The sequence below is a fragment of the Exserohilum turcica genome (genome assembly GCF_000359705.1).
Source record: "Exserohilum turcica Et28A unplaced genomic scaffold SETTUscaffold_13, whole genome shotgun sequence".
Taxonomy (NCBI): domain Eukaryota; kingdom Fungi; phylum Ascomycota; class Dothideomycetes; order Pleosporales; family Pleosporaceae; genus Exserohilum; species Exserohilum turcicum.
This window is the reverse complement of record NW_007359948.1, coordinates 1247419-1270641: the sequence shown is the minus strand read 5'-3', so window position 1 is coordinate 1270641 and position 23223 is coordinate 1247419. Positions and strand designations below refer to the sequence as shown.

Genomic DNA, 23223 nt, shown 5'->3' with positions numbered 1-23223 from the left:
AGGGCGCGTGGTGAGCATGGAGTTGCATCCTCACCACATCCTCACCTCTCGTGGAGCCCCACTCGCCACCCTCTAGCGCCATGCGAATCGTCTGACCGCCCGCCCGACGGGAAGGAGCGACGGGAGAGGCAGGAGCAGCCACTGAGTGAGTGATGATGCGAGTCTGGAGCTGGCATTGGCTTTTTCAAGAGCCTTCACAGAGTGCAGTGAAAACACACTATTGGCATCAGGCATTTGTCTGTCATGTATTCAATAGACAGGAACGAGAGTTTGTCAACAATTTGAGCATTTCCTATCACAAGTGCAGCAAAACCATCTTCATCCGTCCAGACACTTCTGCGTCAAACACACCCTGGGTATCACAATGTCAAACCGACGCCATGCATACAACTCACTTTTTGCCCTCGCCATCTCCCTCAAACATCCATCGATCGTCTTCCAAACTCGCTACTTTCCTTCTCAGACTGCTCTGGAGCGCAATCCTAATCTCCTCCTCAAGCTCTGCCGCATCCCAGTGCCCATTCGGCTTTCCGTACATTTCAATCACCTCGTTCTCTTGCTCTGCCCATTGTCAGTAATGCACTTCATCCCATGCGCCGCCGCCGCTTACCAGCCTCTTCGTCGCCCTCTTGGCCCAGACTCACTGTCCCCATATTCTTGTATACGGGAACGGGCGCATGGGTAACGTAGTCGCCCTGAACATCCTTCTCCACTAGCTCGTCCTCCAAAGGTTGCATAAAGATATCTGGCTGTATCTCCCGGCTATCGGGGCGCACAGAGGGGGCGTTATGATTGGGGCGCCGTGACGTCGGCTGTTGCTGCTGGGCCGTGTGGCTGGGAAAGAGGTTGCGGCGGGTGTTGGGCGGGAGGCGGATGGCGCGCTTGTCCATCTCTGCCGGGTCTTGGGTGTATGAGAGAGGTTGTGAGGGCGGCGGGTGTAGGTGTGCGGTAGTGTTGTGATGCGTGATGTTGGTCATGTTTGGTGTCTGGAAAAGACGGCATCAACGGCGCGCCGTAGCTAGTCAGGTAAGTACCGCAGCCGCGGCTGGCGGGGCATGGATCCATCACTTAACAGCCCAAATATACCATGCCCCAACGACACACCTTCCTCCTCCCCCGAAATGTCTTCCACCCTTCCGCCCCGCCCTCCGAGCCCTATCGCAGACTCAGAGGATAAATCCTCGCCCCGTAAGCGGCCCAGAACTCGGGCGCCTCCCCAAGCAGCAGCGACAGCCTCGACCGCCAAAAGCACAGAAGCACCCTCCACTCCACGCGAAGCTCCCGCTGCAGACACGCCCCTTCACACATTCTCCATACAACCACTCCACCGTTTCCGCGGCGCATCGGCTACCATCCAGCGGCCTCGTGAGATTGCTCACTTCTCCTACGACGACGACCACATATACCGGCCAGATGACTCGGGTATCAACTACTATGTCCCGCCCCCCATGGGCGTGGACCTCAAAGAGGGATTCGACACGTTCAGGCACTACGAGGAAAAGGAAGACCCGCATCTGGACAGCTTGCTGAAGGCGCTCATGGACAGCAAGACGGCCAAGGCACATGTCAAGGCAGACTTCATGACCTGGAGGGGCATGATGACCAAGGTATGTTGAGCAGGCTGCCGCGCAAACAGCAAGGTAAGCAAGCGCCTACCTCATACCGCTTCTCTGTTTGCTCAAGGCCGCTTCTAACGTTCGCCAGATAATGACGGCGCCCTTTGACAACTTTGCCGAGTTTTCCATGTTTGCGACTCTACACGACGGAACCATCTACATCGAGGAAGACTTTCCCTCACGAGCCGCACAACGTGCTGCAGAAGCCAGTCGACCACCCCCTCGTCACCAACATCCAGACCAGCAGTCGCGAGAAATGATGACGTACTGGGGCTACAAATTCGAGAAACTCGCCCTGATACCAACGCTGCCTTCGGAAACACCACCCCACGAAATTGAGAGGCACCAGCGGGGCATCGTGTCCAACCACGCCCAACACTGCTCCATTGTACACACATCGTTTGGCCCCCACAGTCTCATCCTTGGCGGCGAAGTTGATGGCCTGCTCGCCCCGAAATCCACCCATCCCGACCAGCCTCCGCAATGGGTCGAGCTCAAAACCAGCGAAGAGCTGCCTCCCCCGCACCTCCAACAACACCGCGACATTCTCAAGTTTGAACGCAAGCTCCTCAAGTTCTGGGCCCAGTCCTTCCTCCTTGGCGTCCGCAAGATCACCGTTGGCTTCAGAAGTAAGAGTGGTATTCTAAGGAGCCTGCAGACGTTCAACACACATGACATACCCGGTATGGTGCGCAGAGGTACAGGCTGCTGGGACGGCAATGTTTGTATTAATTTTGCAACCGAGTTTCTGGCCTGGTTGAAGCACGTGGTGCGTGACGAGGGTGTGTATAGCGTGAATCTGAGGAAAAAGAGTGGTGTTATTGAAGTGAAGAAAGTGCGCGACGGTGTGGATAAGATAGTTAGTGACGAGTATAGAAAATGGAGGGCTGAACAGGAAAGTGTAGATGAAGTGGACAAGGCTACAGGGGGTGGATCAATTGATAAGACAGAGGGCAAATCAAGTGGATAAACTACAATGCAGTCGCTTCTTAACATGGATGATAATACCTTCGTAAGAAATACAAAGCAACCCGCATACAACCTCAATGCAAAGAACCTTACTCCTTGTTTACTTGATCTAACGTGCTTCACCTATACAAATACTGTTATTCCCACTTTCGCTTTCTACATGTAAGTTGTATCTATCCACATAACCACTCCTTATAAAAACACCACAGATACATAGACAGATACCACGGAGAAAACTAGGTTGAAATGCTACCTACTTGATTACACTGTTTTAACTCATCACTTGTGTATTGGGCAATCTATGACTATAGACAAATCTGACATCTGGAATATACAATTTGCAAGTGTAGTTGTACATGTTTTCTTTTACAGGAAGCACCTGTACAGAAGTATATATTTATGAATTATGATTTCTAATTGGTAGAGGTATGTGCGTGTAGTGTACAGCAAATGATAGGGGATTCATTTGGTATGTTACTGGTTCTTGTATCGACATGAGAGCGAGGGTAGGCTTTACAGAAATAAACTCAATGTCGTTTTAGATATGTGATGCTGCAATTGAAGAAAAGGAGAGGCATTAGATATATTTACTTCACGTATATGATATTGGGATTGAAAGGAAGAGGGATGCTAGCTAAATCACAAGTAGGCAATTACGAGCTTTTGCAAAAAGAAAAAGTGTATCAGATGGAATCAGGACTGGACAAGTGTCACTTTAGATTCAGATTTCACACATGGATATTGTACAATACTCATTTTATCTGTTCATTGACAGTTCGTGAACCATATTTACAGTCCAGTCCATCCATATCTCAAACATTAGCAATCAGGAGTGACAATGACAAAGCAACAGAGCGATAGCAAGAAACACCAGTCAGACAGTATCCCAGCATCACACCCACGCATGCCGAGCCCACCTCCCGCCCATTCATACCATAGTAACATGCCACGAACATCCCAAGCACGAGAAGTCTATCATCACCTAATCTTCTCTCCCAAGTACTACATAGTAATCTGTAAATCTAAAAATAACCCCCCTCTCCATCCGCATCCGCATCTGCATCCGCATCCGCATCTGCATCCGCATCCGCATCCGCCTCCCTCCACACAATCAATGTCACACTCACAATCTCACACAGACACACATACACACACAGTCACAACGAGTCTCACGCAAGCGAGCAAGGGAGCCGGAGATAAAAGAAAAAAACATACGATGGGATACAGACGGCAGGCGGGCGCTCATCTCTTGGGCTCACCTACCCCTCATCCCTGCAAATAACCTAAAATAAATAAATACAGCGATATCGAAAATAAGTTAACTCCCCGCTCGCTTTTTTTTTTCTTTTTGGTCGTCCGAGCACTCGTTATCACGCACCACGCATCTTTTATTATTGCGGTTGTTCCGGAAAGAGAGAGAGAGAGAGCATGAGAGAGTTAGATAGGTCGTGTATGCACCATGTACCATGTACGCATATGCATCTATGCATCTATCCATCCATACATGCATGCATGCAGTGAGAGATAGACTTTTTGATTGATTATTTGTTTTTTTTTTCTTTCTCTCTTTCTCTCAGACTTTTGACATCTGGGGCCGTGTTGTCCGGGGCTGGGGCACTGTTGTCCGGGGAGTTTTTTTTTTGGTTTTTGGGGGTGGGCAAGTCGGAAGAATGGGAAAGTTCGGGTTATTTACTGATGGGGGAGAGTATGTGGGTTTGTTTGTATGTATGTATGTATGTAGGTGGGTAGATAGGTAGGTAGGTAGGTATGTGCAGGCGGAGAGAGAGAGAGAGAGAGAGTATGATTGGAGTGGGTAAGTTGAGTTGAATTGACTGAACTGAACTGAGTGAATGAGTGAATGAGTGAATGAGTGTTCAACACTCCGTCTGTTGAATCAACTCTGTACCCTCTCAATCTCCTCAATTTTTCCATTTCACTTTCTTTTTCTCATATTTCCCTCCCTCCCTGCCTCCCTCCCCCCCCTTTTTTTTAACCCTCTCTCTCCCACGGCGCTTTCCCCCAAACTCCCTGGTCCCCCCCTCCACCCACCCTCTATATTTCTTCTTTCTGTCTTTATTTTTTTTTCTGGGGGGTTTTTTTTGATTTGATTTCGTTACGCCTTGGCGATGAAGAACTCCTTGTCCCCTTGTATCTGGCAAGCGATTGCCGATGTACCATGTACGATGGAGAAGCCATGCAAGCGATGGCAACAAGCGATGGACAAGCGATGGACAAGCGATGCAACAATGGATACATGTCTTCCGTCTGAGCTCATCCCTTGGCTCTTGGCCTTTGGCTCTTGGCCCTTGGTCCTTGGATCTGGTAAACGCCTGATTGCTGATTGCTGATGGTGATAACACTCTCCCCCCCCCCCTTGTCTGCTGTGAGCCGGATTCCAGTCAGCCTTATGCAGAGTAAGCCCCGAGGCATAATTTCTGGGCAAAATTTCATCGGCGCAAATGACAAAGACGGGTAGATGGAGAAATTGGATGGATGCATGCATGCATGGATGAATGCATGGGGGAAAAAAAGGGCAATATGCACGCACAGCACATGGGCTTTGGTTGTAAACGCGGTCCGCAGCGTTAGAGAAAGGCGCAGGACCAAGACCAAGAATGGCAGGGCGCAGGTGCACGTGGGCAGGGGGGGGGGGGCAAGTCAGCAGAGAGGAAAGTACAGCACAGCACAGCATGGCACAGCAAAGCACAAGTACAAGCTCAGCAATGATATTCGTATGTATGTTTGTGGATATGTGTGTATGCGAGGCCGGGTGGAGGGGAGGGGAGGGGAGTGGGGGGAGGGGGGGGGCTTAGCATGCTGGGAGGGAGGGGGCAGTGTGGCACGCTGGCATGTACCCTGTTAGTCAATCCGTCAGTCAGGCAGGCAGGCAGTCGTCTTTCTGGCAGCCAGCCAGCCAGCCAGCCAGCCAGCCAGACAGACAGAGAGAAAGAGAGAAAGAGAACTCAGTGTCCAAGGATCGCCGCTCGCAGCTCACTCGCCGGCAACTCGGGGACTTGCGGAAAAAGGGCGATCCACAGCCCCCCCCCCCATGCCATGACATTCACTCAAGGGGCCCTCGCACCACACCCACACCTACCACACACCCCTCTCTCTCAAACCCATGGCTGGTGCTACGAGTACGGCGTCACGTCCCAATCTCCCACGACGCCCATCAGACGTGTTTCTAAGCCCTAAGCCCTAAGCCCCATAGGCCTTCTAAGCCCCTAAGCCCTAAGCCCCTCCACACCAATTACCCCCATGTCGAGGTCCGGTACGTACGTATCAATGTACCCGGCAAGCAGCCACTCCCCCGCCATGGCCGTTTGACAGGCACACATCGATACACACACACGCGCATGCCATGCCAACGCAATGCCACCTATCCCAGCCATGTCACCCGTCCACCGATGCAACCGAGCCGAATGACCCATCTTAACTCCGCCGTCGTCCATACACTGCGGAGAGGCTTACCTTGTCTTGTGCTTTCTTATTCCCATAGGCCAAGGTCGCCCGCCAAAGTGGGTCCTGCCGTCTTGCCAGCGTATATACGTACGTACGTATCTATGTAGCTTTACGGCCCTGGTCCCCGTCTACCCAGCAGTAGCGGCGACGACGACGACGACGACGACGGCGGCAGCGGCGGCGGCGACAGTGGCGATGATAACGGGACTTGAGCATATCTCACGGCAGACCCACCGACCCCCCCCCCTGCCTCCATTGCGTGGCTAGTCCCCAGATAGGCTTCCTGGTAATGTCTTTTTCTCGATCCGATTCAAACCAAGAAAAGTCTCTCGATTGGGTTGGCATGAAAGAGTGAGATGGAATTTGTCGGATGCGCAGAAAAAGGGGGAAAGAGATGAAGCGACATGCCGTCATGCGTTCCTGGTATTCGGGCGTATCCTATTCGGAATTATTCCGAGACGAGACTCTGTTATTTTGATTTTGTAACATGTGAGCGGCAACAAACGTGGGATGTTGGAGGGTGTCATGTTTCAGTTCATGCCTTGTCGGTAGTTGTTGTCGTTGTCGTTGGAAAGGCTCGTGGAAGCCTTAGCCCCACCTCAGATCGCTGCATCTGGTCCTCGGCCCAACTTGATTGGAGCTTTACGCAGGGTCAAAGGACGGTTCGGTTCGTTCGTTCGTTCGGTCGCATCGAGCCCGATCGAGTTCGCTTTCGTCTCCACCAAGTCGAGTCTTTGGGCCTAGTGTATCCACCAGGCAGTCAATCAGTCAACTGCCTTTCCCACTCAGTCTGATCCTCGTCCACCCATCCAGCCCTCTCTCTCCCCCGCGTGCCCGCATCGGCGCGTGCAAAGCAATGGGATCCTTGTATTTTAATCTTCGCAAGGCAGACACCAAGCCATGACCCATGTCGGAACCAAGAACGTCACCGCTTTTCGCACCCCTCACTCTTCTTGAACCGTGCAGTTCCCCATGTAGATTTTCCTTTGAAAGATCGATAGATAGTGCCACAAGACTCACTAGCATCGGCATCACAGCCCCTCCCACCCCCTTGCCCTATTGGGTCGCCCGGCGGAGCCCCGCGGAGGGCGGAGACAGAGACGGAGACGGAGACGCCAATGCCGCAACGGGCCTTTTATTCATACTTGGGACAAGGGCGGTTGCAAGCACCCGCAGCTGATCCTAGAATCCCCGCCGCAACAGACCTGTTGCATTCTGCAAATGGAGATGCTGGCGCGGAGGTTGGAAGCAGAATAAGACATGCTGGCCGTGGTGGGGTGCATGTCGAGCACAAGGGAAAAACCGCGCAACCAAGTAGGCCGCCGGCCGGGGGGACGGGACGACGACGACGACGACGACAATGAGGAATGATCGGACAAGCAAATTAGTTGGCATGATGCTGAACAAGCAATGACCCTGTAAGTCGAGTGAGAAAAGAAGATGCCATGGCCAAAGTGTGGAGGAAAAGAGGAAAAAAGAAAGAGTATCCAAGAGAAACACAGTTAGCATTGCCAAATCCGTAGCTTGCCTTGTATCTTTTTTTTTGTTAATCCTTTCAATTTCTCAATCGATTGTTCACCTGGTCTCCACTTGCTCGCTTGTCCATCGGCTGCTGACTCTCATGCTCGAGTTCTGCCCTTTGGCCCTTCTCACATGTCCCTGTCATGCGTCTTAGGTTAGATCCCAAGCTCTTCCCATGCTGTCATTGTAGTTTCCAGATTGGCCTGGTCTCAGCGGTGCCTGCGCTGTGCTGATGGCAGAGAAGGTGGGAACATGGATGCGCGTGGATGAGGTTGTCGTGTGCAAAGTGCCCAATCAGATCTAGCGGCTTAGCTCTTTCATCTGCGTCGATTATACTTAGCAGTAATGCTTATGGGCTTCTCCTTCCCGTGCCGAATTTTGGGCATGAATCAATTCGACAGGTGCACGGAGTAAGGCTGGGTCGCGGGACAATGAGAGAGAGGAGAAGGATGCCGGTTTCTTTCTGTTGGCATGATGGAGTGGAGACTAATGCAAAAGCCGCTGGGATGTGGAAAGCGGTCAACATGTCTGCACTTATTTCTCTCTGCTTCCCAAGGAGCTATTCTCGGGCTTGCTCTGTCCGTGTCGATATTACACCAGAATGCACACTGGTGGTTCTTTTTGTTGTTGTTGTTGTTGTTGTTGTGTACAGCAAAGTTCACAACTGCGTCGGGCTCAGCCGGGATTTCGTGTAAGCAAGTCTCTAGTACTTAAAAGGATCGCAACGTGGAAAGCAAGGTTTGGCCATACCTCCCTTTGAGATCCTCCATCGCAAGCAGCGGTCCGCACCGTAACACTGTCTGGATTAATTGTGCAGCCTATAGACAGGCAGGTTCAAACTCTACCGACATGTCCCTACCGAGATGATTGGGCGTGGCAAGGGGGGTTGCCAAAGGAGATAAGCATGCCCTTCACATGATCACGTGGCGGCCCCCAAAATGGTGTTACCCAAAGCATGGAATGCATGTGAAGGCACTTGCAGGTATTTCCTTGACTGGGTGAACAAGGAAAACCTTGCTCTTCAGTCTTGCAACGGGCCTGCAGCATAGCCTTACGTGCGCATAGCCTTCAGCATGCTTGATACGGTGTGTAGCGACGGGCGCAGCTGGCGCTCACCGCTCCAATGCGTCAGCTTTTTGATGAAGGCTCGCTACCCCAGAGAAGGCGGCGCATCGCCATCAGCCCATGGCTTTTGCAAAGCTGAGATCGATCGATCACAATGAAATTTTGTGTGCTGGGCTCGACATAACGCCGGCCGGTAATCGTGGATGTAACTATACATACAAATCCACGTGGCCCGCGGCGGTTAATCAACGAGGTATGGCCATGGGCTCCATAGGCTCGGGGAGATCCAGTCATGATCGGCGTGAGAGTTGACTGCAAAGAGAAGTCGGAGCGATCATATCCGGACCGTATGTGCTTACGTTGTGATCCGCGCGCACCACAGCCCTTGCGTGCCAGCATCTAGACTATTAGCAACATTTGCAGGTAATTTGCTCGCAACGTCATTGACGCGTTATTCAATGCGAGCGTATGAGCGTGCTCCTTGTGGCTTGAGGCCTTTTGGGTGGGTGGTCAGACGTGATCGTGTTGCCATGTCCCTGGGCTACATAGTACTTTGCCTGGGTCCCGCGTCTGCAACAGGCCATGCAGAAATGAAGCGACGGCCGTATGGCAAGGTGCTGACTGCTCGAATACGCAACCACATGGCTTCTAAAATGCGTTGGGTGTGTACAAATGTGGAAGTCGTGTCTGCTTTTGGACATTGCCACGTTCGCAGCCGTCTCCGACGCTGTTGAATGGAGTCGCGCCGCCTGCTTTGGTAGGCAAGGTTTGCACCAGAAGCCGTGTATCACGCACGTCATTCTGCGCAAGAGATTGCACTCGTTGCAACAGAATGGAAAAAAAAAGTCAGGCTGGCTGGGCAAGAAAAAGCGGATCGGCGGGTTGCGCGTGGTCATGAGTTGTGCACGACCTGAAACACAGCTGGTGCAATGTCGCGCCACTTTGCAAACGAGCCCGCAACTTGACCGACATGTGTTTGCGGGAAAGAAGGCGATTTGGGAGGTATCGGAGTTGTTGCCGAGGCGCTCCATACGTAAGAAAGGTCGGAGCATAGGGTCCGAAGATGCCATTTGGACGAGAAGCCGGCTAGTGAAACTGTTGAGCGCAGAGATGGGCAGGTTAGACAGGCTGGCTACTCCAAACCGACCTGGCAACAGTCAGCTTGGGGTAGTGGTGGAGTCGCAAGCTTCGCACAGAGTCTTTTGACTAGTCTTTGTGAGTCAGAAATGGCAAATGTAGCATGTGTGTCGATGTCGTGAAACTGCTCCAATGGCCATGCCGAGCGCCACAAGTCTGTGTTCTAGGTCGATGGGATATTTACGGGCCCATGTGGCTGTCGCGGAAGGACCTGTGGCAATTTCAGCCAGTCTATTGGAGCGCCAAATACGTCGCCAGGCTCTCGGACGTGCCGCAAGTAGACAGAAAAAATAGAGTTCAGGGAGTTGCCGAACTACCTGAAGACGGGAAGGGAAGGGTTCAGCGGCGCCGTTTGTGGAGCAAAAGGGGCGTTGTGAATCTTTTGTGTTGGTGCTGAGGCTGACACGCCCATCGACGGATAACGGGTTGTGAAAGCCAACGTCGACATGTAGGGGACTGTTGGTCGCCACAAAACCAACAGAAAGTCGTCTGCTGACCCATGCGCAGCTTCTAGAGCAGGCACGGACGGGTCAATGGTCGACGCGGTTATTATTCTACACGTATTGAGATTGCAATCTCGTGCCATGCTCCCAAGACTGGCGTCCCCCTCCGTTGTGAAGCTTGCAACCATTCATTGCAAATGGCAATATGTCATTGGAGCAGAAGACGCAATAAAAGAAAGAGAAAAAAAAGAAATTAAAGGGAAAGAACATTGCCATCTCCATCGTTGCAGGATCAAACTCAGGAGAATTAAAAAAAAACGCAGGTTACCTAGAGTAAGATTCATGTGGCTCCCGCCCTCGGGTCCTCAGCTACAGCTGCGCGGGCCGGACCCTCCTACGACGACTGACAGATGAGAGGTCGCGGCTGGCCGAAGTGTGACCGACTTGAGTTTTGCTTTTGGTGCCTGGGAGAAGGAGTTCACCGTCTGTAGCTTTCGGAATTTGTGGCGCCGTGTGTGATGGATGGCTAGCGCAAGGTCTAGCATGAAAGATCCGTATGAGCCGAATCTTCGTGATCGCCCAGGGACCTCTAGCTGTGATGTCGATCATCGCCGTGTGTATGCGTCCATGCGTATTTGGTGAAGTCTTGGTCCAAAGGAGCTTGCCGGCTGGCAAGATTGGTTTTCAAGGCAAGGGGAAGGATGCATGGCACGGCGAATCAAGGCGTGGACAGTGCCAAGGGATGCGCTATCAGTCAATAGAACAGATCGGGGGCCATCCTAGGCAAGAGTGGATGGATGGATGGATGGATGGATGGATGGATGGATGGATGGGTGGATGGGTGGATGGGTGGACGGATGGAGGCCGAGCGGGCGAGACCGAGGTGCTGCAAAAGAGACAGTCGGCTCGGGGTTGCGAGCGTCGTCGTCGAACCAGCGAGCGGACAAGAGCGTCAGGCGCTGACTCAATGTGTGGAAACGCCTGCGCGTACGATTTCCTGTTTGAGTATCATCATGGTCGACGACGTTGGAATGCTGAGCAGCGCGGTGAAGCAGGGCGGTGGGTACTTGGGACAGCAATGTTACCGTAGAGACGTCGGAGAAGGCCATTGCGACGCCGGTGTGCGGCCGCGCATTGGCATGGCATAGTCAACCAAGTTGATGTGCACAAATACACAAGATAGCGCCATGGCAGCCATGGGCGTGGGGCGTTGGTACCATGATGTGCGGGTAGGTGTAGATGGAAATTGCGCGCGTATGACGAGGTAGTCGTGTACCTACGTACTACTGCTACTACTACCGTCTTGTTAGCCTGCGGGCGATGGAGATGCAAACGTGTGCGTCGTCGAGCTTGCGCTGATCGCAGCCCACTTTCGCCTACTCACACAAGAGAAGTCACACTGTGTGCCACATGCTTTTCGGGAACAATCCGGGGCAAGCGAGCCACTTGGGGCGGAGGGGCGAGACAACGAGCCCATGTGACTTGCGGCCTGGGAAAAGGGGAGGGGTGCGGCCCCAAGGTGGAATTTGCACGCCGGCGATTCGTGCTTCCCAGAACATCTGGTCATAGCAGCAAGAGAAGTGTGATAAGCGTTAGGAGCGGCCGACCCTTAGTTGCTTGAAGCGACGGGCCTTTTGAGAGGCCGTATGGGCCGGATGGAGACTTTTTTTTTTATCTTTTCGAAACACGAAGGGTACAAGAAAGACTGGGTCATGTTGTCGAAGACGGATTCAATGATCAACAACGCAAGAAGGGTCAAAGTGCGGGCTGCGTAGCTGGTTGCTGTATATATGCCCGAGGCCTATAATTGCTTTGCTTAAGAGCTTGGAGAGCACCCATGATCCTGGTCTGCAGCCATGTCTCAGGAGCGGGCGGGTTAGATTTGGCGCGCGTCTTTGGCGACGAACTGTAGGTTGCGGGCTGTCAGAGGCTCAGAGAGAGCGTGCGGTGCATGGTGGAGGCACGGGGGGGGGGTGAAACAGACAGCGCGCGTTCTGGGAGCGGGCGAATTGTCAGTAGGGAGCAATGGCCGTTGGAGCCTGGTACCTGTCAGACGCCTTGTCAGCAAGAGAGCTAACGCCCGGAAGCCAGGAGGGCAGTGTCCGGCTCTACTGCAGGTGTATGTGCCTGTGGAGGGAGAACAGGTGAAGGCGCGGTGGCGGCAGGGCGAGGGTGTGTGTGTGTGTGTGTGTGTGTGTGTGTAGGTGAGCAGAGGGCAAGCGACAAGCGAAGCGTGTGACTTGCGAGTCGGGACCAAGTCGAGGCGCGATTCAGCCCGCATCCATGTGTGGCGGCTCTGGATGCAGCGCGCAGGGCCTGATGGCGTGTGTGGAGAGTGGATGGGTGGAAGGGTGATGGGTGGGTGGTGATGATGATGATGATGATGATGATGACGACGATGATGGATGGATGGAAGCAGGAGAGAGAGCAGGCGTGTGTGTGCGTGTGTGTGTGTGTGTGTGTGTGGCTCGGGGCGGCGATCGTGGGCTGGAGATGACGTTCCTGACTAGACGAGACGACAAGGCCGCAGCATCATGTGCATCATTGAATCCAGTTGGGCAGGCGACGATCCAGGCGGAAGTGGGAGCGCACGTCTGGGGGAGGAGCAGAGGACGCAGGCTGTGGGGCTGGCGCGTCAGGACCAAGGTGCGGTGCCGGTGGTGTTGCTGGCGTGGTGCTGGTGCTGGAGCTGGAGCCAGAGCTGGTGTGGTGCTGTCGTAGTGGTGTCGGTGGTGGAGGTGGTCGCGGTCGAGGTGGTGCTGTGCACTCCACTAGGCGCAGCACTCTTGCTCTGGGTGCTGCAGCTGCGCCGGGACCCGCTCTGGTCGTCACGAATCAGCAGCGGTGCCGTCATTGTCAGCCCCGCGCTCAGCGGCCGTGGCCTTGGCAGCGAGAGCGAGAGCGCGAGGGCGAGGGCGAGAGAGAGAGAGGGCGCGCGCGACAAGGAGAGAGACGGGCGGCGAGAGACGCGCAGCGCCATGGCATTGACGTCGCGGGCGAGGGCGCGCGACAATGGCCAACTGCGTGTGGCGCTGGGCGCCGCCTCGCCCTCGCCCGCCCCTGGCCCTGGGGTGCGTGTGGGCTGTGGGCTGTGGGCTGTGGGCGTGCCCCCCCCCCCCCTACAGCGCCTCGTGTTCCAGGAAAAGCCCGGCTGCAAATCTCAGGCACAGACGACGACCAAGAGGTTCGCAGGTGATGATGTGCTGCGCGATGTTCAGTCTTTGCTCCATGGGGCGTGATGGACGTGCATGATTCACTCCAGGATCGAGGGCCGAGGGGCGAGCGGCGAGGGCGAGCGGCGCCATGGGACGACGTTCACACCGCCCGTGCACGCTAGTCCGCTTGTGGCCGTCACTTGACCTGCGCTGCTCTGCCACGGCGGCCACGCTGCCAGCCCGCCCGCCAGCCCGCCCACCAGCATGCCAGCCAGCCAGCCAGCCAGCCAGCCAGCCAGCCAGCCAGCATGCCAGCCCGCCCGCCAGCCAGCCATGCCAGCCCGCCCTCTGGCCAGGGCCGCAAACACCATGACCGAGTCCACGATGCTCGCTGCGCTGCCCGACAACTGCCACACCCCCTCCCCCCGCCACGCCCTGCCCCACGGTGCGGTGAGCCGAGCCATGCGGGCACAGGCCCGCCCCCCGAGAAAGAGACGGACAGCAACAAAGAAACAGAGACAGCCAGCCAGCCCGCCCGCCCGCCCGCCCGCCCCGACCGGCCAACCCGCCGACAGGCCAGAGACAGACAGCCAGCCGGACGGCCGTCGAGCGAGCGAGCGCGCATTGTGCTGGGCTGGGCTGGGCTGGACCGCCGTGGCATGGCATGGCATGGCATGAGTGAGTGCGTGAGAGAGAGAGCAGGCAAGCAGGCAAGCAAGCACGCAAGCGACCAGCAGTCAGTCAGTCACAGGCAGTCATTCAGTCAGTCGTCAGTCAGTCAGTCGCTCCGTCAGTAGTGGACAGGGCCGGGAAGCAGACGCGACCGTGTGAAACATAGCGCACCGTCCCGGATCCGCGAGCATTAGGCCCTAGAGGGCGCTGCATCAGTCGGCGCGGTGCTGTGCTTGGCCTCTGCACTGCTGAGCGCTGTTCCGGCTGCATCCTGCTCTCTTGGCCATCTCCGCACGCGTCTCCCTCAGCATCCGACGTCGGGCCTGTTGGACGCCGCCGCTGCTGCTGCTGCGTTGGTGGTGCTGGTGGTGGTGCTGCTGCTGCTCATCGCCAGTGGCGGGCGGCCGTGCCCATATACAGGCGTACATACTCCCTACATACATACATACATACATACATACATGTACATGTACGCAGTCTCGTCGGCACACACAGGCCGTCTGACACCCAGCGACGCACCCACGCACGCCCGCAGCCACACCCACGCACTCGCACCCAGGCGCACCCACTCGTATCCGCACAATGGCCCTCGCCCGGCTCCCTGGCGGCCGTTGCGGTGTGTGGGCAGTGGCAGCACGCTCCCGAATGGGCAGAGTTTCGCGTGCTGCCTCACCAGCGGCCGCCGTCCAGGAACGTGAAGCTTACGCTGCCCTAACGTCAGGCCCTGGCAGCTGCGGAGTCATGGCGCGCTAGTTTAGCAGGGCCATGGTGCGGTGGGCGGCCGCCGTGGGCACAGAGGCACGAGGGAGGGCAGAGAGGGCGGTGGGCCCGGTGGAGCAGCAAGAGACGGAGCGAGGGGACGTCCAAGTCGTCCAAGGCCCAAGGCGCAGGCCGGGGCTCGACACGGCCAGGGCGCGCGACAGGGCAGCGCCAGGCGCACGACAGGGCAGCGCCGGGCAGGGCAGGGCAGCGAGGGCGAGGGCGAGGGCGAGGGCGAGGGCGAGGGACTGCTGGCCGGTGCTGGTGCTGGTGCTGGTGCTGGCACTGGTGCTGGTGCTGGTGCTGGCACTGGTGCTGGTGCTGGTGCTGGTGCTGGTGCTGGTGCTGGTGCTGGTGCTGGTGCTGGTGCCGGTGCCGGTGCGGTGCTCGCGTTGATCGTCTCATGGGCCAGAACCCGCGAACAGGCGGATGCGCCCCAAGACCGCAGCCAGCAGCCAGCAGCCCATGCCACCACGGCGGCCCTCACGTCCAGTCTGCCCGTCCAGGGACTAGCTGCATGCTCAGCAGGGGCGATCGCGACGCTACTGTGCCCATCAACTGTCGGCCAGCCCAAGCGGGCAAAGCACCCCCTCTCTAAGCGGCCACTCCTGTCGTCTGTGTCTCATGGCTGCCGGGTACATGCCATGTCCTCCCCAAGAAGGCACGTTGTCATGTAGTGCCTTCGTCGTCTGTCGCAGTCGTGCATACGCTTGACCTGCCCCGTGCACTAGACTCGCCGCCAGGACTCGCCATTTCTCTCCGACACCCCATCCCGGCTGTCGTGAGCCCAGATAGCGTGCTCGCGTTAGGAGCCACGTCCTGGTCTGCTGGCTGATGCCGCCGTTGCTGCTATTGCCTCTTATCCCTATTATCGTCCCGGGGCCCTGCCAACCCTGAACATACTAGTAGCGTCGCAATTCGCCGACGCATCAATATAACCCCCAAATATACATCGACACGTTCCCTGGACCACCTATTGGTACCTCCTCTCGGCCGCCTATATACCCCATATCGTTGTTTGCATTTGGCTGATCTTGTACGTGCGCCTCACCCTCTACATCTACCACAAAGTGGCCTCGAGACCCCATCCAAACAAAGTCCTGACCACTCATCCAGTTTCTCTGCTTGCTTCTGCAATCGCGAGAACCACGGCCAACCCCATAATATCGTCGGCCCAAGCAACCATCACACACATACACACACACACACCTCTCTCTCTCCCTCATACTCTTACTCTCTCTCTCTCTCTCTCTTTTCCCCTCATACACACCCACACACACACACACTCTCTCTCTCTCTCGAGCCGCTACAGACACCCACACACACACACTCTCTCTCTCTCTCGAGCCGCTACAGACACCCACCCGCCAACCCTCGGAGCTACCTACCCCACCTTCGGTCCCGCTCACCTCCAACTCCTCCCGTTTGGAAATATACAACCCCCACCACTTTGCGTCCTCGACGTCTTATATCCTCACATTTACAGAAACCATCTCCCTCTTCATCCGTTCTTTTGCCTCTCCCCAGCCCCTCCCCCCTCGGTTGATACCTGTGAGTTTTGACATTGGGATTCCCTTCTCTCCCGTTTCCACCGCTGATCATCCACCCAAACAGCTCATCTTACCAGGACACGGACTGTTTGGCTGACCGCGACCGGCTTTTCTTCATCCCGTCCCATCTACCTCTTCGACTGCTGTGCGATCGGAGATTCTCTCATGTGACTTTGGTCGCCATATACGATTGAGCCGTTTGTCCGACCTAGCTCCAACTCTTATACCATCCCATCAACTTGCCCTACGCAAAACCACCCATCAACCCAAAGACTTTTTCCCCATGTTGCAGGGTATTCGGGCATCGACTTTGACGATGCCTTCCTTTGGACATGACATGTCCCTCGGTGGTGTGCCCAAAGTGGAGGGTTACACCGATACCGACTCGTGGAACTGGCCCCAACAACCAGCCGCACCACAATCCTCATACTCGAGCATGTTCGACACGTCAATGTACACGGGCTTCACGCCTCCCATGGCCCAGTCGGCCCGTCAAGCACCCCGCCACCCTTCCATCGCCTCGTCTCGAGTAGTTTCGACGGCAACAAGCACCCCACCACCCCCCAGGGCCCAGGTCGCAGGCAGCATGGTCAAGGCACAACCTGCTTTCAAGCCCACATGGCACGGATTCCTGGACACGACCAAAGACGCCATGACGGTGGTCGAAGCGGCTCTTCAGGGCCGTCTCAACCACATCAGTCGCCGACCCCATGACAAGGAGCGCGCAGAGATGCTCACCTCGGGAACCGTCTTGGTGTACGAGGAGAACGCGTCTGGCATCAAGCGCTGGACCGACGCGGTCCACTGGTCGCCAAGCCGTGTCATGAACAACTGCCTCATCTACCGACAACTGGTGCGAGCGCTCAAGCCAGAGGAAAAGAAGTCTGCTCTGAACCCCTCGTGCGGCACCAAGAGGAAGCGAAAGGAAAGCAGCGGGCCCGTCAGGTCCAAAACTGGCGAGGTGCTCGAAACCTCGGAAGACGAATACGAGAACCAGACATTCGACCCTTCGCTCCCTGGCGATGCCGATTCCATGAACAAGGTCTACGCCAACTTTGCCCAAAGCTTGACACCGGATCAGCAGCGACGATTCTGCGGCTCGCTCATCGATAGCTACGAGTTCAAGGAGGGCGGTCTGATGAAGAAGACCATTTCTGTCAAGTACCAGGGCACGCACCACCACGTCATCTCGTACTATAGCCTCGAGGACGTTGTCAGCGGCAAGCTCAAGAGGCCGTTCCAGGACCCCAAGCTAGCCGATGTCCAACCCAGGCCCGAGCTTCTCAATGGCTGGAAGGTCAGCCTCGAAGACGAGGAGAGCAAGGACATGCCCCTTATCGCGGGCTACTCACACCACATCCAACCAAGCCACGTTCAACACCATGTGCTTGGACCAGTAACCCAGACAGTCGGAGCACAGGGCGTGATGCAAACACACGCACCGCTCCACCTCTCTGTTCCCGAGTACTGGCATGGCAGCCAGGTCCCCCAGTACACATCGAGCCACAACAGCCCGCAGCACTACGGCCCCTCTCAGCCAGCGCATCAATATCCCGTCCAGCAGCCTTCTCCGCAGACGTATACGCCACAGCAACACTATGCTCATCCTCCCTCTCCTCAGTCGTACTCATCACCGCACGCGGCCAGCCCGCAGTACTCGACGCAGAGCGGTCCGTCGTCGCACTATGCGCCGCAGCCACAGTCGGCTCGCCACTACTCGTTTGATCATCCATCGGCGGCACCGGCGTCGTACTCTCAGCATGGCCCTACTTCGCAATACCAAGCGCCACAGCCCACGTCGTATCCCATGACGCAGCCTGCAACGTTTGAAACTCAGGGCATCGCAGCGCAGGCCTCTCCAACTCAACAGCCAAGTCAGCTCCCGGTGTCGCAAGCTGACCAAGGAAGACGAGCGTCGGCGCCTATTGCGCTACAGCCATTTAGCCAACCGCAATTCCCAGCGGCTCCGCATCCTCACTCGTACTATGTCACGGACCAAAAGTATGGCTCCGAGGAGAAGTTTCCTTCTAGCGCACACTCTGGCTACTGAGCGAGTCTGTTGAAGATGGAAACAAAATGTTCCGATGTAAACTAGCAGCGCCACCCCCCCCACCCACACACACACACACACACACATACTTTCCAATTTGCGACACACAACTCCTACGATATATACCAAGCATACACGAGACCTTTCACGGTGGATGATTTGGATGCGATACCCCCCTTGGCGACATTTTCTACGGCGAAGGTGGCGCTGTTTTGACTAGAACAGTTTGGGTTCTTAGTTTGGCTCACACACAGAAGCTTTCATTATTTCCTAATTTACAAACAGAGTGACTGGGGGATACTGATTGGATGTCCCCCCCCTGCTTGGTCTGCATATATCATCATCATCATCAACTTGTCTGTCTGCGCGTGCTCTAATGTAGTTGCCATTTTTCTTGCGCACCACGGCCTTTTTGTACCCAAAAAAGCACTCTTTTGATGTTTTTGCACGCACGCGCAACTGGAGTACAAGAATCATCTGTTTTGCATGGCAAATATTGTTGTTGTTGCTGTTGTTTTCTTCTTCGCATGTGTATTCACTCCTGTCATGGCTGTTTGGTCTTTGGTCACTTTTTTTTCCATACCCTTGTACAACTATAATCCGATGCATGTACCTGGTCTTTTTGTTCAAAGCACGGCAAGATTTCTGGACTGGTTAGAGGCTAGGGCACGACGACGGGCGGCTCTTAGGCATCCGGTCAGATGTATCAATCCAACCTGTCCCGTCCATGGTGCATCTGGTGTCGTTTGCAGTGGCCTTGTCCACGTTGTGCATGCCACGCCTGTCCGTCTGTCTCCAATGCCGCAGGGTCACTGCGTGGCGCATGGCTCTAAGCCTGCGACTTTCCTCTTTCTACCCATGCACCCCACATGCCCACCAGCACCAGCATCAGTACAGCACCAGTACAGCACAGCGCAACACAGCACAGCACAGCACACCAGAGCCACATAGCCTCCCTCTCACCGCAAAATGCAGCGACAGCACGACGTTGAAGACGCCCCTGCACCGCCGCGATCAGCGCTCGCTCACCTCAGCTCATCTCAGCCTAAGCCGTGCTTGCCCCTCCTCGGATCGACAGCCATCTCACCTCTCACCGCAACTACCGGAACCCAGGAACTCGCTCTCGATTTGCTTTGCTTCCACGTTCTTCTATCCAGTGTTCCCTTGGCCCTCTCTGGGTGTACTCGCCCACACAGACCCATTACGCCATGGCATGCAATGCAAACGCCGTGCTGACGCCGAAGAAAGAATAGGGCAAATCGCAATTTCCCCTGCCAACCACGCCTCGCCTCGCCTCGCCTCCCCTCTTTCGCCCTCTATCCTCCCCTCTCTCTCCCCTCTCCCCTTCCCCCCCCCGCCAGGCTACTAGGTGCATGTGCGAGCGTGCGTGTGGCTATTATCGGCGGCCCACAAAACCGGACCCATCTCGCATGGTGGCCATGTCCATGTTCTTTTTTTCTCTCTTCACGTTCATGCAGCCGGGCCGATCGCGTTCGTTGCTCATGCGGTGCGCCGAGAAGGGTCATTTGTGGCTAGTGCTTGTTTGGGCTTGGTGATGGATGGGGGGCGGAACGCACGGCTGCCGCTGCAACGAGTTGCGAGCGATCATGTGTCGGACGGGGGGGACTTGGTGGTAGGGCTGGCTCCAGGCATCGTGTGGGGTGTTGCGCTTGCACCGACGGCCAGCGAGTGATTGGATGCGGTGTTTGATAAGGCCAAGGTGCATGAATTGGGTAGTCATGGTCGCGTCTTGGGTCGCATTATCGCCGCTCACTGGGCTGGACAAAGGCCACAAAGAGTCAGTGTCGACGCCCGCAGCCTATGACGATGCGTTGTTTGGCCCATGTCCGGGGCATGTGTGTGGCGGTTATGGTGGAGCTTACCCATATTCGACTTTCTCGAATTATGCTAAGGGCCCACTTGGCATCCAGGATGCCGCCTTTCAACAAGCTGCATGGGAACTGCCTCTCACCTCATTCCCACTCAACATGCTGTCTCTCACCCTCTCCCTCTCACTATCCTCATCTATATCCAACACGAAACAATAATAGGACTGCTCCATGGCCGAATCACAATGCCTTTCCAATTGCCGATTCTCTACCCTGCCCGCCCCCACTCCTCCAAAGCATCATGCTTGTGTGCATCCACAGTGGGGCGGGGACAACTCCGAGATGGATTGCGGTACTCTAGACCTCCTCGCTCTCTTCATTTTCAATCTCGCCGGCTACTAGTTGGGTAGGTAACGAGGCCAGGCATCCCGCGCGTCATTTCGCCAACTGGACATGTGACCATCCTTATCATCATCATCACCACCATCATCATCATCGTCTCCGCACCAAGGCCCATCAAGACAGCAAGAGAGAAAAGAAGAAAAAAAACACGAAATAGAAAACAAGGAAAACAAAAAAAAGAAGCAACGGGGACTGCCGTTCCTTGGGAGCCGCAAACACTTCTTTCTTTGGATGCAAGCTATTCTAGTCCAGCCCCCAACTAAAAAACAAAATTATAGGAAAGAAAAAAAACGAGAGAAAAAAAAAGCACGTGCAGTGAACTCATGCACCCAATTTCCCAAACCACGGTTTCCACAAGACAAGGTATCCCACGCACACAGACAGACACAGACGTACATACATATGGACACGGCATGAAAAAAAAGGAAGGAAAAAAAAAGTGGAAAAATAAAACCTCCGTGATATGCCCACTATCCCCACTTTCTACCGTCTTCATGCTATGTCCGGAGATATAGCAGCCAGCCAGCGAGCATCTACATGGACAACAACTACCCTAGTCCTAGTCGCAGCACTAGACAAGAATCATTCTCTGCCGCACTTTGTTTCTCCGACCTACACACACATACAGACATACAGACATGGCAAAACGGGGCCTCGGAGCCCAAGCTCGGAAACTTCCACACATGTCTGTATGTAAGTACTATGTCCTGGAGATAGGTGTAGGGTAGTGGTAGGGTAATGGACATCGGATAATGCACGTAGCGACAGCCAATAACAGTCGCACAACACCAACTCCGTCTCACCCATCGGCCCAACCCCCCCTTCAGTCATCCATGCCCCGTGTTGTGCCGCCGACCCGCCCTCTGGGATACACCCAGACCCGCACTTTCTTCCCTCCCTCCCTCCCTCCCTTCCTTCCTTCTCATCAGCGCCCGAAAACTCTCTTTTTTGGCCTCTTTCTCTCGCTTTTCCCCAATCTACAGCCCGCGCCGCCGCCCCCCCTCCCCCTGCTTTTAATGTACATGACATGACGCGCTGGACCGTGGTGCTGGGTATGCCGGGTTGGAGCGCCGTAGGGTGGGTCTGTAGGGCAGACGCATGGGCTGATGGGATGATGGGACGGGTAGGGCAGAGAGATGGATGGCCTGATGGCACGGGTAGGGCAGAGACACGGGCGGGTGGGTAGATAGGGTAGGTAGACAGACAGAGAGAGAGAGAGATAGGTGGGCAAGCAGATAGACTGGCGAATAGATAGGTAGGTAGGTAGGTAGGTAGGTAGGTAAAAAAGTATACCAATATCCACATTCACAACACCATACACATACACACATACACATTTCCAATACCTATCCTATCATATCCTATCCTATCATACTACCCCATCCCAATCCAACATGTATCCACACATACACCAAAACAAATGTCTCTATTTTATTTCCCCCCCTCCTCCCATACACCCGTGTACATGTGCAACCCCCCCTCGCCAAAAAAAAACTACGCCCATCTTACCATGTACATACAGAGGTGGCTTTCAAAAGTTCTTGCTGACAGGGGTTCCTTGGTTACCACCGAAAATATAGCCGAAGACTAAGAATTATACTATATTCGCAACTAAAAGCCCTTAAAATGGAAGTTTGGAGAGAATAATAGCTACTAAAGTATACACTTACAGTAATACACTAACTATATTAGGCATTATTTCTTGCACGCTAAGTAAGTAATGGAAACGTCATCACGAGAATTCGGTCCGATGGATCCGCGCCTTAGCAAGAACTTTTGAAAGCCACCTCTGTACTTAGCATCCATTCATCCATCTACTCATCTCCTATCACGCACAGATCCCCACGCAGCCCCACGCCCCAGCACACGCCTCACTCACACACACACACACACTCTCTCTCTCTCGCACACACAGACGTTGCATGTTCCATGTATGTATGGTACCTATGTGCGTGTGCGTGGTGTGAGAAATGCGGCCTCCCCATCCCAACCCATACACACATGTTGTCGCGTCTCCGATTGGCAATGCAATGCCATGCCATGCAATGCAATGTCAAAAAAACAAAAAGAACAATGGTGCTGTCATTTACATTTGCTGTATAAGTTAGTTCCGTCTAACTGAGGCGCTAATACTTGGATGTATGTAAGTATGTATGTATGTATTCTGCTGCTGCTGATGAGCCCTGCATTGTTTGTGTCTTTGTTGCTTCGCTCTGTCGTGCAACCTCGTTCGTCCATGCATGCATGCATGCATCCCATTTCTTTCCCCATACCCATATATCCAGCACATCACAACGACCCAGGGTTCTGTTCTGTTCTGCTCACTAGCCGCTCGCGTCCATCAAGTCCAGCCATGCCTCCACTCGACTGCAATGCAATCCAAGCATGCCGCAGACTTTCCTCTTTGGGCGCGGCGCTCCACGCCCCGTATTACTCCCTCGCACGTTACGCTAATCGCACCTCGCCTCTTTTATTTATCTATCTATTTATTTATTTATCATTTTACATTCGTTTGGGCGCGGCACATGGCACTGCACGCGCGGGCTTGCATGCTGCTTTTTGTTGCTGACTTGTGGTTTGAAGTTAGGCTTGG

At 54.9% G+C, this 23223-nt stretch overlaps 5 protein-coding genes across 5 annotated transcripts; 3 read left to right on the top strand and 2 right to left on the bottom strand.

Moving 5' to 3' along the window:
• Positions 1-300: 300 nt before the first annotated feature.
• On the bottom strand, positions 301-926 carry SETTUDRAFT_167901 (uncharacterized protein). The gene is made up of 2 exons (XM_008025016.1): positions 611-926; positions 301-561 (listed from the first exon to the last, which is right to left on the bottom strand). Exons 1-2 carry the CDS (start codon positions 888-890, stop codon positions 392-394), a joined length of 450 nt encoding a protein of 149 aa, XP_008023207.1. The 5' UTR covers positions 891-926; the 3' UTR covers positions 301-391.
• Positions 927-1324: 398 nt separating this feature from the next.
• Positions 1325-2651, top strand: SETTUDRAFT_167900 (uncharacterized protein). The gene is made up of 2 exons (XM_008025015.1): positions 1325-1640; positions 1705-2651. The coding sequence occupies exon 2, from the start codon at positions 1708-1710 to the stop codon at positions 2584-2586; it is 879 nt and encodes a 292-aa protein (XP_008023206.1). The 5' UTR covers positions 1325-1640; positions 1705-1707; the 3' UTR covers positions 2587-2651.
• Positions 2652-12238: 9587 nt separating this feature from the next.
• SETTUDRAFT_26654 (uncharacterized protein) lies at positions 12239-15584 on the top strand (the record flags this gene model as incomplete). Its single annotated transcript, XM_008024700.1, has 3 exons — positions 12239-12332; positions 15001-15434; positions 15543-15584. The coding sequence occupies 3 exons, from the start codon at positions 12239-12241 to the stop codon at positions 15582-15584; spliced, it is 570 nt and encodes a 189-aa protein (XP_008022891.1).
• A 1368-nt stretch (positions 15585-16952) lies between these two features.
• SETTUDRAFT_167898 (uncharacterized protein) lies at positions 16953-18458 on the top strand. Its single transcript, XM_008025014.1, has one exon. It carries the CDS (start codon positions 17002-17004, stop codon positions 18397-18399), a length of 1398 nt encoding a protein of 465 aa, XP_008023205.1. The 5' UTR covers positions 16953-17001; the 3' UTR covers positions 18400-18458.
• A 107-nt stretch (positions 18459-18565) lies between these two features.
• On the bottom strand, positions 18566-19013 carry SETTUDRAFT_167897 (uncharacterized protein; the record flags this gene model as incomplete). The annotated part of the gene is made up of 1 exon (XM_008025013.1): positions 18566-19013. A coding segment is annotated over exon 1 (176 nt), but the record flags the coding sequence as incomplete, so codon positions are not given.
• Between the last annotated feature and the right edge of the window lie 4210 nt (positions 19014-23223).

Coding starts and splice junctions, on each gene's coding strand:
- SETTUDRAFT_167901 (XM_008025016.1), bottom strand. CDS start 890: ATGGACAAGCGCGCCATCCGCCTCCCGCCCAACACCCGCCGCAACCTC. Junction 562..610: donor AGAGGGCGACGAAGAGGCTG/GTAAGCGGCGGC, acceptor GACAATGGGCAG/AGCAAGAGAACGAGGTGATT.
- SETTUDRAFT_167900 (XM_008025015.1), top strand. CDS start 1,708: ATGACGGCGCCCTTTGACAACTTTGCCGAGTTTTCCATGTTTGCGACT.
- SETTUDRAFT_167898 (XM_008025014.1), top strand. CDS start 17,002: ATGACGGTGGTCGAAGCGGCTCTTCAGGGCCGTCTCAACCACATCAGT.